The sequence below is a fragment of the Hibiscus syriacus genome, unplaced genomic scaffold (assembly GCF_006381635.1).
Source record: "Hibiscus syriacus cultivar Baekdansim isolate YM2019G1 unplaced genomic scaffold, ASM638163v2 tig00110206_pilon, whole genome shotgun sequence".
Lineage (NCBI taxonomy): Eukaryota > Viridiplantae > Streptophyta > Magnoliopsida > Malvales > Malvaceae > Hibiscus > Hibiscus syriacus.
The window spans coordinates 1,486,761-1,501,327 of NW_024062627.1; the positions used below are offsets into that span (position 1 = coordinate 1,486,761).

Consider the following 14,567-nt stretch of genomic DNA (forward strand, 5'->3'; position numbering starts at 1 on the left):
ACCAAACACAGACCTTCAACGAGCTACAAAATCATTTCCTTCCTCCTCTCAATCTCAAAACCTCAAAGAACACCAGAACATGGGCAAAGATGGAAACCTTCCCCTCTCGGAAAACTCCGACGAAGAAACGGGAACACCACCTAAACCCAAATCCAAATCCGAGTCGGAATCTGAAAACCCAAAGTGCCTTAACAAAAGCGACAAAGGGAAAAGAGCAACCAAATCCCGAAGGAGACAGTGCAGCAGCGGTGGCAGTGAAGAAGATTCGTATTCGGATTCAGAATCCTCGTCCGAGTCCGAGCATTCGGAATCGGAATCAGGGTACTCGGATTCGGAGGAGGAGCGGAGGAGGAAAAAGAGGAAGAGAGAGAGAGAAGAAAAGGAAAGGAGGGAGGAGAGAAAGAAAGAAAAGGAAGGAAAGAGAAGGAGAGAGAAGAAGAGAGGAAAAGGAAGAAGAGGAAAGAGAAAATTGTTGGAAATGGAAATGAGACAAAAGTTGAAATGTTGGAAAGTTCATTATAATTTTACTATTATAATAATTACTATTTCTCTAATGTGCAGGAATAAGCGACCTGAATTCACAGCATGGTTAGCTGAAGTGAAACAGGTAAAATTTTCAGCTTTTTGGTGTTCTCCCTATCATTTTGGTGTTTCTTTTATGTTTTTTGGTGTTACAATTTTTGTTTTCCACCGTGATGAAAAACTGGTTTTCCATGTAATGAACTATATATATATTTGCATTGTTTATTGACAGTAGATGTATGATTCTCTTCACAGATAAACTTGGAGAGTTTGCCCAACTGGGAAGAGAAGCAGTTGTTTAAAGAGTATGTCAATTGTTTTTCGATTCTCTTCTCATGTTCTCTATGATTATGAATGCAACTTGGACTGTTTATTGTTTAAATTAAATTCTCATTCTAAGAAGTTGTGTTTATTTTTTGCAGTTTCATGGAAGATCACAACACAGCCACCTTCCCTTCCAAAAAGTAAGTCTTTGTAATATATAGAATTGTAGATTATGTTTCAACAAGGATGTGTATGATAAGATTCTTAATCAGAAAAAGGGAGACATTATTTTGTTGAGGTTTGGAGGGTATATTAGATGGTTGCTAGGTCAGCTAATGCTGAGGCTGACGCCTTAGCAAAGGGGGTATTGGCTAGCTTCATTATTTTGTTTCTGTTATAATTTAGGTTTAGATTGGCTTGTATAGGGAGCTTATATGCTTTGTTCCCCAAGTATTATGTAATTTCTGGGTTTTAATGAAATTAAGGCATCTTTTCCTCCTTCCGCTGATTAAGGAGCACTTTGTGATCCATTAATCATGAAGGGGTTTTTTTATCGAGGCCTGCCATTCCTATAAAAAAAAAAAGAAAAAGGGAGACATGGATCAGTTTATGCATTTTTGCTTTGACTCTATTTCTCTTGAAGTATGCATATTGACCTCATATCCGAACATAAATTCTGGGACATGACCCTCCAATAATCCTCCAAATATATGAAAATTTTGGAAGAAATTGAACATATCGGTGCTGGACACATATCCATGTCTGACACTCCGAGTAACATACCTGGAAAGGATGTATTCTATTTTCTACATAGGTAATAGTAATAGTCCCAGAAAAATAGAAAAGAGCTAAGTAACCATCTCTCTTTTTAAGAAATTGGTGCTTGCCTTCTTATCTAAAGTGTTTTGGTTGTATTCCTGTTAATGATGTCGGTAGACCTTTATCCCCACCAAAGGTCCTGTTCAGGTTTTATTTATGGGAGATTTATTGCATTCCAAGATGTAAAAATAACAATAATTCGGCATGTATGTTGGGTTACCATGAAGGAATGTACATGATAGCTTCTTGATTGGTCCTTTCAGATATTATAATCTTGATGCTTATTATAAGCGTCAAATGGAGAAAGAGAGCAAGAAGGGTGTTAAAAAGGTTCTCCAAGCAGAGCGTACCGTATTTAATGACGAAGATCAGCGTCGGTATGTTTCAATGCACACTGCATCATTTATGCCATATTGAAGTAGCTGATATCCTAGTTTTTGCATCTATCTTGAATACAACTTTCTTTGAATTAGACTTATATTTGACTATTCATGCGTTCTTTTTCCTAAGCTCTGTTCTAGTGATCAAGCTCACTATTGATTGGTATATTTGCGTGAAAGCTGTCATTTGTGGTATCAATTAGTACTGTTATTACTCCTTATTAGATTCAATTTCGTTAATGCAATTTCGTTACTATATGGTTCTTGCCAACTTACAAATTTTGCATCTTATAATAGTTTATGGTTTGTTTATTTACACATCCCTTGATCATCCAAAGCAAGGATGATGCTGCACTCTATGCCGTCGTATAATGTATCTGAGATGGTCAAATTTTGATGATGATGTCATTGACCCTAAACAAGAGTTGTTTGTAAATCTCAACTGTAAAATGCTATCCAAAACTGTTTGTAGTGTCTGTTTAGTGATCCTATATTACTATGATATATTCTGTCTCTTTGGAGGACAAAGTAATATTGAATGCCTGCTCTCTTTAGTTCCGTTATATGGGAATTTGAATGTTAAATTTGAACTTTTTAGCAATGATAAGCGTGTTACTATTACATGCATTATATATTTGTGTTGGCTCATAATCTCAATTCTGCATGTTCAGGCAAGAGCTGCTTATGGCTCGTGAAAAGCAGAAGGAAGAAGAGGTCGAAGCTTTGAAACGTGACATGCAGAGTGGAATGGTTAGCTCTTAGTTAGCCTTAACATAGTGATCATTTTGCTGCTGATCTGTAGAGCCCCAAGCAAGTTACGTTTTCTGACCTCCATCTATATGAATTTGCAGGCACAAGCAATGAAAGAACAAGCTCAGCTACGGGAAGAAATGGCTTACATGTACAAAATTGGCAACTTCGAGGTGGGGATACACTGTCGGTTTTATCTTACCTGTGCAAAATCTTGAATTATTCCATCGTTGATGATTGATGTAGCATTGCCATATTAAATTTACAGGCTGCAGCTGCCATACAAAAACGGCTGGATCCAGATGTTGCTATGTAAGAAGAATGGCCTAGACGATGGTGCTAACACTTAATTATCGATCAGCTCTAGGCTTTTACATCAACTGCCCACCAGAGAATGGTAACAGAAGGAATTACCTTCGTCTTTCTATTTGTACCAGGTTGAATATAACTGTATCCATTTTAAGAGGATAACAGTTTTTGGGACTAGTTTGCGGGTTTCCTCGCAGCTACTTGTGTAGGAATAGAATGTTTGATGATCCATGCTTAGTATACAATTAAGTAGGTATTATTGTGCTCTGCATTGAGGCTCTTTTATGCTAATTACATCATATTTTATGCTTTAAGAAATGTATGTTTTTTCCTCCTACAAGTCATGCTTCGACCTCTAAACAAAGAATGATACTTGTATCAATTCTCACTGAATTAAAAAAATGTTTCTTTTGATAATTATTGCCAAGTAAAGATTGAATTGAATGCTAAAAGCATTTCAAAACCATTTTGATTATAATGCAATCACTGAAATTTGAATGCTAAAAGCATTGCTAGACCATTTTGTTAACACAAGGGCCGATCAGAGTGTACAATTTTTCCATATCTGCATTTCATTACAATTTGTTCCATAATTTCTCATCCTTATCTCTGTTTTCTGGATTAAACATCAAGTCTTAGACATGTAAAAATCAACAAGAAGCAATTCTGATAAAAATCAGGTCAACATCAGGAAGAAATAAAACCAATTCAATTACTTCTCTTTTTTATGTATGTTTTCCTTCAACTGCGATGCACATCGAATAAAAAGAAAGATATTTTGACATTTAAATTATTGTGATGCACATTCTAAAAAATGCATCATTTTTTTTTATAAAAAGACTCTTCTTAATGGACAGTATCGGTTAAATAGTACAATTCTATGGAGTTTGATAATAAAATCACCCTAAAACCAATCCATGGAACTCAAAGCCTTAGTTAGGCCAAGTTTTATTTCCATGACCCTGAAGTGAAAATAACAAATTGTTTCCAGCTAATTAAGCGTTTAAACTAATTATCCAACTTAATTCATTAAGTTCAGGAGCTGATGAAGCACGTGAGAGGGTGGTTGAGAAGGCATAAGTCACATGAAAGGGTGCTTTTCTTTTTGTTTCGTTTCGTTTATGTTTTGTTTGGAGAATAATGAACGACTGGTGCATGTTGCAGCAAATTAAGCACATAACGGCTACTCATGTATGGTCCATGACCCAGAAAGAAGAACAAAACACCAACCAAATGCAATGGGGCATTTTCTGCATTGCACTCTCCCGAATCTTCTCTTTCACTGCCATTTTCAACACTATAAAGCAATGATATGATACCCTTTGAATCACATGAAGAAGGGTAGAAAACCAGTAAAATGGCCTCTTTAACCTCAGTACTAAAGTTGACGTGCATGATTCTCTCAATTTGTTTATGCTTGGGCTTGAGTTCGGCTAATAGGTTCCTATTGGACCAAGCCGACCATGTCTACAAAAACATGGTCCATGAACCAATGAAGAGCCCTAATGATGAAAAACTTGGCATTGGTTATGGCGTTGGAATTGGCAATGGAAATGGTGTTCGATATGGCGTTGGACAATCAGGAGAAGGTATTGGGTATGGCATTGGACAAGCAGGGGGACAATTAGGAGAAGGTATTGGGTATGGCAACGGACAATTAGGAAATGGTATTGGGTACGACATTGGGCAATCATGGGGACAGTCAGGAAATGGTATTGGGTACGGCATTGGACAATCAGGGGGTCAGTCAGGAAATAGTATTGGATATGGTGTTGGGCAATCATGGGGACAATCAGGAAATGGTATTGGATATGGTGTTGGACAATCATGGGGACAGTCAGGAATGTATTGGGTACGGTGTTGGGCAATCAGTGGGATCAGGAAATGGTGTTGGACAATCATGGGGACAGTTAAGAAATGGTATTGGGTACGGTGTTGGGCAATCAGGGGGACAGTCAGGAAATGGTATTGGATATGGTGTTGGACAATCATGGGGACAGTTAGGAAATGGTATTGGGTACGGTGTTGGACAATCAGGAGGTCAATCAAGAAACAATGTTGGATATGGTGTTGGAATTGGGTCAAGTGGGAACAACGGGTGTGGTGGACCTGGGGGTGGAGTTGGGACTGGAGTTGGATTGGATCAGGACAAAGTGGAGTTGGTGTGGGATATGGTTCAGGTGGTGTAACTCCCGGATGTAATCAAGGCAATTGTAATGGAAATTCTGTACAATCCACAACTGAAGCTGCCAAAGAGATGCCAAAGACTACTAAAACAATTACTTAGCCCTAGCTATCATATAGTGTTCTCTAATATACCAAAGTAATGATGTTTATGTGGTTTACAATCAAACCTTGTTGAATTATATGAATAAGATAATAATAATCAAGATTCTCTTTGAAAACTTCTTTTAATGACATCTTAAAATTATTTAGAAGCTTGTTTTGATTAATGTCGTAATTTGGGCATAATAAAAACACAAATATATGAACATATTAAGATCTATATAACAAGATATATTATGTTATAAACATAGTTAAAACTTGAATACATGGAATGTAAGGTTTCATCGAACTTTCAATATCTAAGGATTGAATTACACATCTAAGATTGAAGTTTCAACTAATATTTTCAAGGATTTGGTCAAGAAATATATACACAAAATGGTATTCAATTAGAGATTGTTTCACTTGGTATATGTCGACGGAATTGAGATCAGTATCCAACTTTTTTTTATCTCGAACAGGATCCAACCCATGAAATCAACACTGGTTAATTTGTGGCATCTGTGATACGAGCATCATAGGTTCAAGTCCAGATTTCGACCGAACTCTTCCGAGAGGCCCTATTGCAAGAAGTAAAGTAGCAGAGATAGACCTACAATTTAGATACATTTACAGTTAGGGATGAGCATTTGATGAGTAAAGTAGCATTTTGATGATTTGACGAGTCATATTTTATAACTCAATTTTATTTGAATCACTACATGTGGCCTTGCACGAGACGCTCTGAACTTGCTTCATGAAAGGAAGGGCGGTTACGACATTGTAAACAGTGAGTTAACATGCCCGACATGGATGGCTTTAAACTTTTCGAACATGTTGGACTGGAAATGGACTTGCCTGTCATTAGTCAGAGTTCTCCACGTAACATACTAACCTTCGTTTAAATGTTATTATTTGTTATATTGATTCACAATATGTGTGTGACTTTCAAGGCAGACCATGTTTATGTTGTAAGGAATCGAGGAGGATTGAAAGTGAAGATGGAAATGTAAGCGAAAGAGAAATGAAAAGTCAATGCACTTAAAAGATAAGAAGAAATGAAAGTAAGATTTGAAAGAGAGAAATAAGAGAGTAAAGTGGGGTAAATAAGAGAAAGATACATATAAAACTAAGTTCTTTTAATAAAATAACTTTTTCAATAAAATTAAGTTTTTCTAAGACTAACAAGAAAAAAAAAGTTATTTTTTTTATTTGCTTCTTCAAAGGTAATATCTTTTCCCTCTTTATTTACAGTATTTGATGGTTTCTTTCTCTGTTTCGTTTGATAGCTTACTCGTTTTTCAGTATAAATGTTGTTTGAACTTGGGTTTTGCTTCATTCTCTAATCCGAAACTGCTCCTTAAAAATATTTGATTAGTAACTTGTTGAAACTATGATTTTAATTGTAAGTTTAAATTCCATATCTTTGAATTTTCCTTTCTCGGTGACACGGGAAGAAAAAGAGAATGATTGAAATTAGTCAGTTCCTGAAAGTAGAATTTTACCAAAGACAAAAGAGCTGTAAATTTAGACCAAGGAAATCATAGCCTCATGGGTCGTATAAAATTAGGGTTAATTCAAAGTTCATATGTCCTCTTCCATATTCAGCATACAGTTTAATTGATTCTGTATCATGAACTACATATCAAAGCTTCATTTATGGTGATTTCAATGCGAACAAGTTCGGTTGGTTCTATCATCAAATTATGTGATTGAAGAGACGTCGTGTCAAAGGCATAGTATGAAATTAAACTCCGTGTAGGAGCTTCTAGTGGTTCAGAAGTAGCTGTCTATGGTTCTCTACATTTCAAATTTGTTATAAAGTTTCTTTTCAATCCGAATGGTTTGAACCATTTGGTAACCTTTCTATGAAGGTTGTGACTTCTCTGAGGGGGAACCTAAGCGCCTGTTGATGCTCTATATATACAGGCCTAGCTTACAGTTTGATTCATTCAATTCATTTGGCTTGTCATCCTTTTCATGATTTCTTTCTCTCTTCCGTGTATCTGGATTTCATACCGATTCAAGAACAATTCGAAGTGCAGTGTTGTTCTGTTAGAGAAAAGGCATTTTATCATGGGAATATGATTTCTCTAGCATTCTACATATGAAAGGGATATAAACTATTCAGAAAATGGTTTTCTGAAATCGCTGCTTTTCTAGTTTCTTTTTTATTTTTGAATCCAGCAATTTTCATGGATTCATACCAAATGTCTGCCATCAATCAAGTGGTAGCTTGTAAGAAAGTTACTGATTTCGTTGGATTGCACGGATTATTGTGGCTGATGAATTTGGTAGAAAGAGAGAGCAAGGGAAGAGTTTAACTGTAAAGTTTTAAACAAGCCTGCACTATATAGCCTCTCTGAATCTTCGCTATGCATTAGACTTGGTTGGCAAGCAATAATATATGGTAAGTAGATTGATGTTATGTTAATTAGTTTAATTGGTCTTTGCAGCTATGGGAGCCCGAGGAGTTATATGAGATAAGTGGTCTATGAGGATTCTGTGGGCATGTGCAATCGGTATGCATTCTTGACCTTTAACTTGGCGCAAATCGCATGACATAAGTTACTCTGAGATCATAAACTTTATCTTCTTTCGTGGCTCATGCTGGTGGTTTCACAATGATTTATCGTGTAGGCTTGCATATGGTTGCTGTAGAAAGACAGCAGCAGAACAGGTACCGAATGATGGCCGAAAGTTTGAAGGCCACGGAATCCGAATGTGGTGGTGGTGCGTAAGCATTGAACGTCAGCATCCTCAAATGTTCATAAACTACCTTTGAACAACTTGTTAAAGAGCTTCCTCAATATTTTGGATCGAAGGGATGTTTTCTCATGTGGTAAAAACTAGTTTGTTATCAAGCTTCGATGGCTGAAAATCTTAGATGGATGAACAATGTTCTAAATAGAATGCTAAAGAGATGATGCCGTGTCATCCATCCTTTTTATTTTCTTTTCTTGTCTTGGAACTGTTAGAAACTCCTGTGAATACGAATTCTATGTAATACTCTAAAGGGTATGAGAATAAGTATGGAATTCTTTTTCTTTTTTGGTCAACAAAGGAAACCAGAGTTTTAAGACAAGCAGGAGTTTCCTCATAAATACAAAGCAGATCACTAGAACACAAAATCTTCGGATCCATTAAGAAGAGTTTGAATACAAGAAATTTTTTTTTTTTAAAAAAATCCAATAAATGATATGGGTATAGGTTATGGCATTGGACAATTGGGGGGTCAATCAGGAAATAACATGGGATATGACGTTGGAAATGGAAATGGATATGGCATCGGGTATGGCATTGGACAATCAGGAGGGTCAACAGGAAACGACGTTGGATACTCATACGGATACGATATTGGGATTGGCAATGGAAATGGAAAGGGTATCGGATATGGTGTTGGACAATCCGGAGGTCAATCAGGAAATAGTATTGGGTATGGTGTTGGACAATCGGGGGGGTCAATTAGGAAACAACATTAGATATGGTAATGGAATTGGCAATGGAGATGGAGAAGGTGTTGGGTATGGTGTCGGACAATCGGGAGGTCAATCAAGAAATAGTATTGGGTATGGTGTTGGGCAATTAGGGGGTCAATTAAGAAATAGTATTGGGTATGGTGTTGGACAATCTGGGGTCAATCAGAAAACAACATTGGATATGGTATTGGAATTGGCAATGGAGATGGAGAAGGCGTTAGGTACGGTGTTGGACAATTGGGAGGTCAGTCAGGAAATTGTGTTGGATATGGTATTGGAATTGGCAATGGAGATGGAGAAGGTGTTGGTGTTGGGTACGGTGTTGGACAATCGGGAGGCTAATCAGGAAAAGACGTTGGGTATTGAATTAGAATTGGCAATGGAGATGGAGAAGGTGTTGGGTACGGCATTGGACAATCGGGAGGCCAATCAGGAAACAACATTGGATATGGCATTGGAAATGGAAAGGGCATTGGATATGGCGTTGGAAAATTGGACATGGAGTTGGTCAGTCGGGGGGTCAATCTTGAAACAACGTTGGATATGGTACTGAAATTGGGTCAGGCGGGAACAATGAGTTTGGTGCACCAGGGGGTGAAGTTGGGACCGGAATTGGAATTAGATCAGGAAACACTGGAGTTGGATCGGGAATTGGCGTGGGATATGGTTCAGGAACTACAACTCCTGGATGTAATCTACGCAATTGCCATGGAAACTATGTGACTGAAGCTGACAAAGAGATGTCAAAGACTATTAGTACAGTTACTCAACCCTAACTACCACATAATGTTCTCTAATATACAAAAGTAATGATGTTTCTAGGTCTACAATCAAACCTTGTTGAATCAATATCAACAGGATAATAAAAATAAAGGAGTCTTTTTGATAATTTTTTTTAACGATATCTTAAAGTTACTTAAAAGTTTATTTTTGATTTATGTCCAAATGATATCATAAATACGATGACTTAAATATACACAATGCAAGGTCTCATCTAACTTTTAATATCCAAGATTGAAGGTCCATTTGATATTTGCGAAGTTTGGACAAAAATAATATACACAAAATAAACTTGGACAAAAGATTAACACAATTAACACTAATAAATCATGTATGTAACTGTTAGACCAGATTAGAAGTGTTCCATTAAGTAGTTCCTTCCAAATTATTTTGTACATAATTGCTCTTTTTGTTTTGTTTTTTTTTTCATTTTCTTGTAACAGGCATGGAGGACGATCTTTGAAAATCTTCGTGTTGAAGCCTAGATATCGTCGATGCAGAAATAGAAGTAGATGTTCTAACTATAGGCATACCAACCCTGCTCGAAGTTTTGACCGGGCCCGGACCGGATGGAGCATCAGGCCGTGGTTGCAACTCTATCTCAGTGTATGTACCATCACTGGCTTCATGAACATCAATCAACCGGTGATCGTCTTCCTCGAGCGACAGAACCGTGCTTGTCTCGGTATGTATAGTTGAATCATCCGTGAAACGTCCATGCCTCCTCTTTCTCCTTGCCGCCTTACCCCATCCGTGGATCGTCTCCCTTATCCTTTCTGGAATCAGGGCTGCCTTATAGTTTGTTCCCATCTGAAAAGGAAAACCATTTGTAAATGAGATCAAAGGCACAAACATATAACACCTTTAGAGGTAAGCAAATGCTGAACATGACATGTTTCGGGTTAAGGTTCGGAAAATGTAACTCGAATCTGAAGTTCGAAGAATCAGCAGACATCGATAATCATTACGAAGTACAGCAACTGAAAAGGATGTTAATGAATAATTACAATACCTGAGTGACAAGAGCATAGAGCGGCAGGGTGATGTAGCTACAGATGAATTGTCCGATAAACCTATGAGACGAGGAAGATAATTTAAGGACCTATAATCGATGAAACTAGAAATATAAAATTGGGACGAGCTATAACAAACCCGTACCCCAAAACAAGTCGTATGTAAACAAGCCTATGGTTTCGGATGAAGCACGAATTATAGCCGAACTGCCACTGCAAAGATATCGACATAGTAACTAACGTGCCATGAGACTGAAATTACAATGAGCACTCAATTGGTTTCAAAATATATCAACAAAACTCCCCAGGAGAAGAGAAAGTACCCAGAACCAAAAGAATGAAGCCAGTTCGAATGCGTTCTGCAGAGAAATGAGACTAGAACATAAGTTCCATGAAATGGAAGCCGTAAATAAGTTTTTTATTTCTCTTTCGACAGGCAATTGGAACATGAAATGTACAAAAAATCTTCCCTTGGACTGAATTGCTGTAAACAACAACCTGAAATAGAATGAAATGGATAAGGGAAAGCAACCATTCTGGCTTCTTAAACCAGAAAAGTTCATCTCGAGGCCTCAGCTTTGTCCTGTTAAAACAACCAATTATGCTGGCATTCTCGAGTGCCAACGTAGCGATGACATGCTGTAGCTTTGCACCCACAAGCAGAACAAGCTGCATATGTAGTTATGAACATATAAATCAGAATGACATGAAAGATTAGAAGGCCATCAACGAATATTCTTACGACAAAAGACTTACCGTGATGGGAATGATTGCTATCCAGAAATACAGATTAGATCCTGTAAGAAGAAAAAAAGCCGGTGAGTCGTCGATTTACTGAATTGGCAGAACTGCCTATAATATGTACCCAACTATTCGAAAAGTTCAGATTGTGCTTTAAACAACCAGCAAAATGCTTCACTAGAGAGGTAACAATCTTGGAATCATTCTTAAGGTAAAAGTATAGCCAAGCGCACGATAGGCATAATAATTCGATCTCGATATACATTGCAGAATACCTTTAATGTTGAACAGCATGAATGCGACAACGAATCCCCAAAGTGGACCACTGCACGATATCAAACAAACAGAACTTCAGCAATCTGCAATCCTAAGATCTTAAGGCAGAGCATAAACCCAAACAATCAGTTAATAGACATGACTAAGCTAGTAAATTTAAGTTAATAGTCACCTTCAATAAACCAGATCGTTCGTGAAGCAATAGCAGGAAATGTATATATATCATTATAGTTCATATATTGCCTCATGAACACGTCAATAGAAAATATAAGATAATAGTAAACGAATGATCTGGAAACAATATGAAAGCGTTATATGAAGATATTTACTTGCCTAACTCCAACTATCCTTTGAAATTCCTCCTCCATAGAACGAATCATATAGCTGTGAAAATCGTACTTCAACATCAGGTTGTGATTCTGCCATCATTAGGAAAAACAAAAAGGTATAGACGAATCATAGTAATTGATTGCGCATATGATTTAGTTTAATGTATCTTCTCATACGAATATTTCAACAAGTAAGATTCCGAAGAAAATGTACTATTATAAAGCCCTTGCGGAGAGTCAGATAGTCAGCACGATCCACTGAACACCCGAATTGCCAAAAGAAACATCTCTGCAAGTAGAACATAAGAATACACCAGGAAAAAAACTTAAAACTATCATATCATGCTTAAAGCAACTTCGAACAATTCAATCTTCTTTTAGCTTGCAATGAGAATGAATTTGACTAGGATAAATCCCTCTTGTTGTCCCTTCCAGTTCATTATATGTCCTTTCCGTGATAAGTTATAAATCCTATAGAGAAGAATGCCATAAGTTGTGCATAGCACAAAAGAACTCCGGGGTTGTTAAGCATATAATAATGAACTAAAACGAATTCACAACGAATAGATGAATGAAATCCCCCAGTGAACAAAGAGATGTCTTGTACCTACCACCCAGATAAGAAGACTATTTTTGGTCAATGGATTCAAAGTGTGGATATTGACGAAAGTTGTTTGCCTTCGCAATATCGACTCTCTTGCCTTCGCTGTATCAAGTGAATTCCAGTGATCATATAATATCTAACAAAATTTTGATAAAATCTTTGACCAAAATTGATCACATGTTAAAGCATGAGTTCCCTATCAGAAAACGATAATCAACTTAAAGGAATGTTATTATCTGAACATACAAAGAGATGATGTTCGGAGTTACCGTTTAATGAATCATGTAGGTCCTTATGAGCTTCATCCTCCCATGATCTCCAACTATGAATCTACCAAATAGTTACAATAAGCAAATAACAGCATCTTAGAAGCATTACTTCATGCTTTCATCACAAATAAAAACATTTCTGAATACTTATTATTGTTTTGAACAACAATAAATCATCTGGGAGTTAGCCTGCTTAAGACTTTTTACCATTTATGTTAGCATCTTTGGCATTAAGTCACCATTCGTATTTAGCGTTATCAATCGGCTACTTCTAAAATGACGAATTCAACCCTAGCAGGGAGTATCATGGCCCATATTTGCTAAATACTCTGCAAAAATATGGTGGGAAAGGTTGTCTCAGATCCATTGTCTATAACAAAACCAATATGCACCCTGGTTTTCCCTTATTGCAGTTATTTGGATACTTGGAATAAGAGGTTTTGCATTGAAAATGCAAAGTATTCTAGCAAGAAAGAACAATGCCGAGTATCGAAATTCAGAAGAACCTATCAAGTTACTCTAAAAACAGACAGCAAGATCAACATTTGCAAAATTTTATGCAACCAGAAGACCGACCTTCACAATAGCAAGTAGCATTGTTAAGCAACTGTACGATACATGTGTGATTGCCATGACAAAGATGAAACGATGCAACTGCTCGAGACCTTCATAGGACACAAATGGCTCGTGACCCTGCAGAGCAGAGAGTTTATTTAAGATGAAAGATCATGAGCATAAAAAGTATTTCTATATGGATTAGTGCAATACCTGTGTGCAGGTATTTCGACTCACGCCATGCAACATTCTTCTAAACAAGTGAAAGCCGGAAGCCATCAAAAGCTTACGTTCCTCGGACGACTCCTCTTCGAGTTCTTTATCAATATCGGACCTGGTGCATGGTGCAAATGTACTATCATAGAACTTTGATGGAATGCAAATATTTGCTATGGTTCTCGAGGTTGCTGTGAGAAGGAGCGATATGAATCCAAGCAACATTAACTCTGAAGAAAACAAAGTTAGTAAATAACATTTTCATGAGTCTCATTAGGTAGCAATTACATATCGAAATATTCGGAATCGAAAATACCTTCTTTCATCTTCTCAACAGCCGCGAGCAGAGGCTTTCTATTAGTTTTCCTTAACCACTGAAACATAACAGTAGGAAATTCATAAAATGTTATCATTGCAATTTGAAGAACACATACGGAACATAGTTTCATTGTCCAAATTTAGTGATTGCAGGTATAAACAGACATAGGTACCGACATTGCTCAGGCGATGAATCGAGCGCTCCACTATCAAAGAAACCACGACAAAGATGGTCAGCACAGTAGCAACAGACCATGTCGGCGTTAATGCCAGTGCTCGTATTTCTTCATCGTTCTCCACACTTCCTTCCACCATTTAAATAACCCTATTGACAGCTCTATAAAGCCTTTCTTTCGAACTTGAAGAACAGGACACACAATTTTCCTGTCTTAAAATTTTATCCCACGAAATCTTGGGAAACAAACTTCTTCTGTTAAAACTCACCTTAGAAACTAACCTTGCATCACGTTAGTACTAAGACAACAATCTATGACCTTTAACTTCAAAATAAAGACAAATTTTTCCTAGTCTTCAAACTTATTCAACACAATTACTTCAACACACTCTTAAACTGCTGCATATGAACAGTTTGAAAATCTTCAAAACAAAAATCACATTAGCATAAAGACAAAAGCCTATGATCTTTAACTTCAAGAACAAAAACAAACTTGTCCTAGT

At 37.0% G+C, this 14,567-nt stretch overlaps 3 protein-coding genes and 1 long non-coding RNA gene across 4 annotated transcripts; 3 read left to right on the forward strand and 1 right to left on the reverse strand.

Annotated features, from left to right (window-relative positions):
* On the forward strand, positions 1-3,323 carry LOC120219311 (vicilin-like seed storage protein At2g18540). The gene is made up of 7 exons (XM_039216129.1): positions 1-607; positions 778-827; positions 945-986; positions 1,869-1,982; positions 2,657-2,735; positions 2,837-2,908; positions 3,004-3,323. Exons 1-7 carry the CDS (start codon positions 80-82, stop codon positions 3,049-3,051), a joined length of 933 nt encoding a protein of 310 aa, XP_039072060.1. The 5' UTR covers positions 1-79; the 3' UTR covers positions 3,052-3,323.
* A 1,198-nt stretch (positions 3,324-4,521) lies between these two features.
* LOC120219258 (putative glycine-rich cell wall structural protein 1) lies at positions 4,522-5,048 on the forward strand. Its single transcript, XM_039216094.1, has 2 exons — positions 4,522-4,896; positions 4,992-5,048. Exons 1-2 carry the CDS (start codon positions 4,522-4,524, stop codon positions 5,046-5,048), a joined length of 432 nt encoding a protein of 143 aa, XP_039072025.1.
* A 26-nt stretch (positions 5,049-5,074) lies between these two features.
* On the forward strand, positions 5,075-8,238 carry LOC120219470. The gene is made up of 3 exons (XR_005525308.1): positions 5,075-5,084; positions 5,199-5,206; positions 7,950-8,238. It is a non-coding gene; the product is annotated as an uncharacterized LOC120219470 (long non-coding RNA).
* A 1,728-nt stretch (positions 8,239-9,966) lies between these two features.
* LOC120219468 (MLO-like protein 11) lies at positions 9,967-14,440 on the reverse strand. Its single transcript, XM_039216289.1, has 15 exons — positions 14,067-14,440; positions 13,888-13,945; positions 13,569-13,801; positions 13,377-13,493; positions 12,801-12,861; positions 12,539-12,633; positions 12,142-12,216; positions 11,932-12,017; positions 11,598-11,647; positions 11,338-11,378; positions 11,080-11,250; positions 10,905-10,940; positions 10,727-10,794; positions 10,581-10,641; positions 9,967-10,378 (listed from the first exon to the last, which is right to left on the reverse strand). Exons 1-15 carry the CDS (start codon positions 14,202-14,204, stop codon positions 9,995-9,997), a joined length of 1,674 nt encoding a protein of 557 aa, XP_039072220.1. The 5' UTR covers positions 14,205-14,440; the 3' UTR covers positions 9,967-9,994.
* Between the last annotated feature and the right edge of the window lie 127 nt (positions 14,441-14,567).

Coding starts and splice junctions, on each gene's coding strand:
- LOC120219311 (XM_039216129.1), top strand. CDS start 80: ATGGGCAAAGATGGAAACCTTCCCCTCTCGGAAAACTCCGACGAAGAA. Junction 987..1,868: donor GCCACCTTCCCTTCCAAAAA/GTAAGTCTTTGT, acceptor TGGTCCTTTCAG/ATATTATAATCTTGATGCTT. Junction 1,983..2,656: donor AATGACGAAGATCAGCGTCG/GTATGTTTCAAT, acceptor CTGCATGTTCAG/GCAAGAGCTGCTTATGGCTC.
- LOC120219258 (XM_039216094.1), top strand. CDS start 4,522: ATGGTCCATGAACCAATGAAGAGCCCTAATGATGAAAAACTTGGCATT. Junction 4,897..4,991: donor GACAGTCAGGAATGTATTGG/GTACGGTGTTGG, acceptor TTGGGCAATCAG/GGGGACAGTCAGGAAATGGT.
- LOC120219468 (XM_039216289.1), bottom strand. CDS start 14,204: ATGGTGGAAGGAAGTGTGGAGAACGATGAAGAAATACGAGCACTGGCA. Junction 12,862..13,376: donor TGCTACTTGCTATTGTGAAG/GTCGGTCTTCTG, acceptor ACTATTTGGTAG/ATTCATAGTTGGAGATCATG. Junction 10,642..10,726: donor TACATACGACTTGTTTTGGG/GTACGGGTTTGT, acceptor CTCGTCTCATAG/GTTTATCGGACAATTCATCT.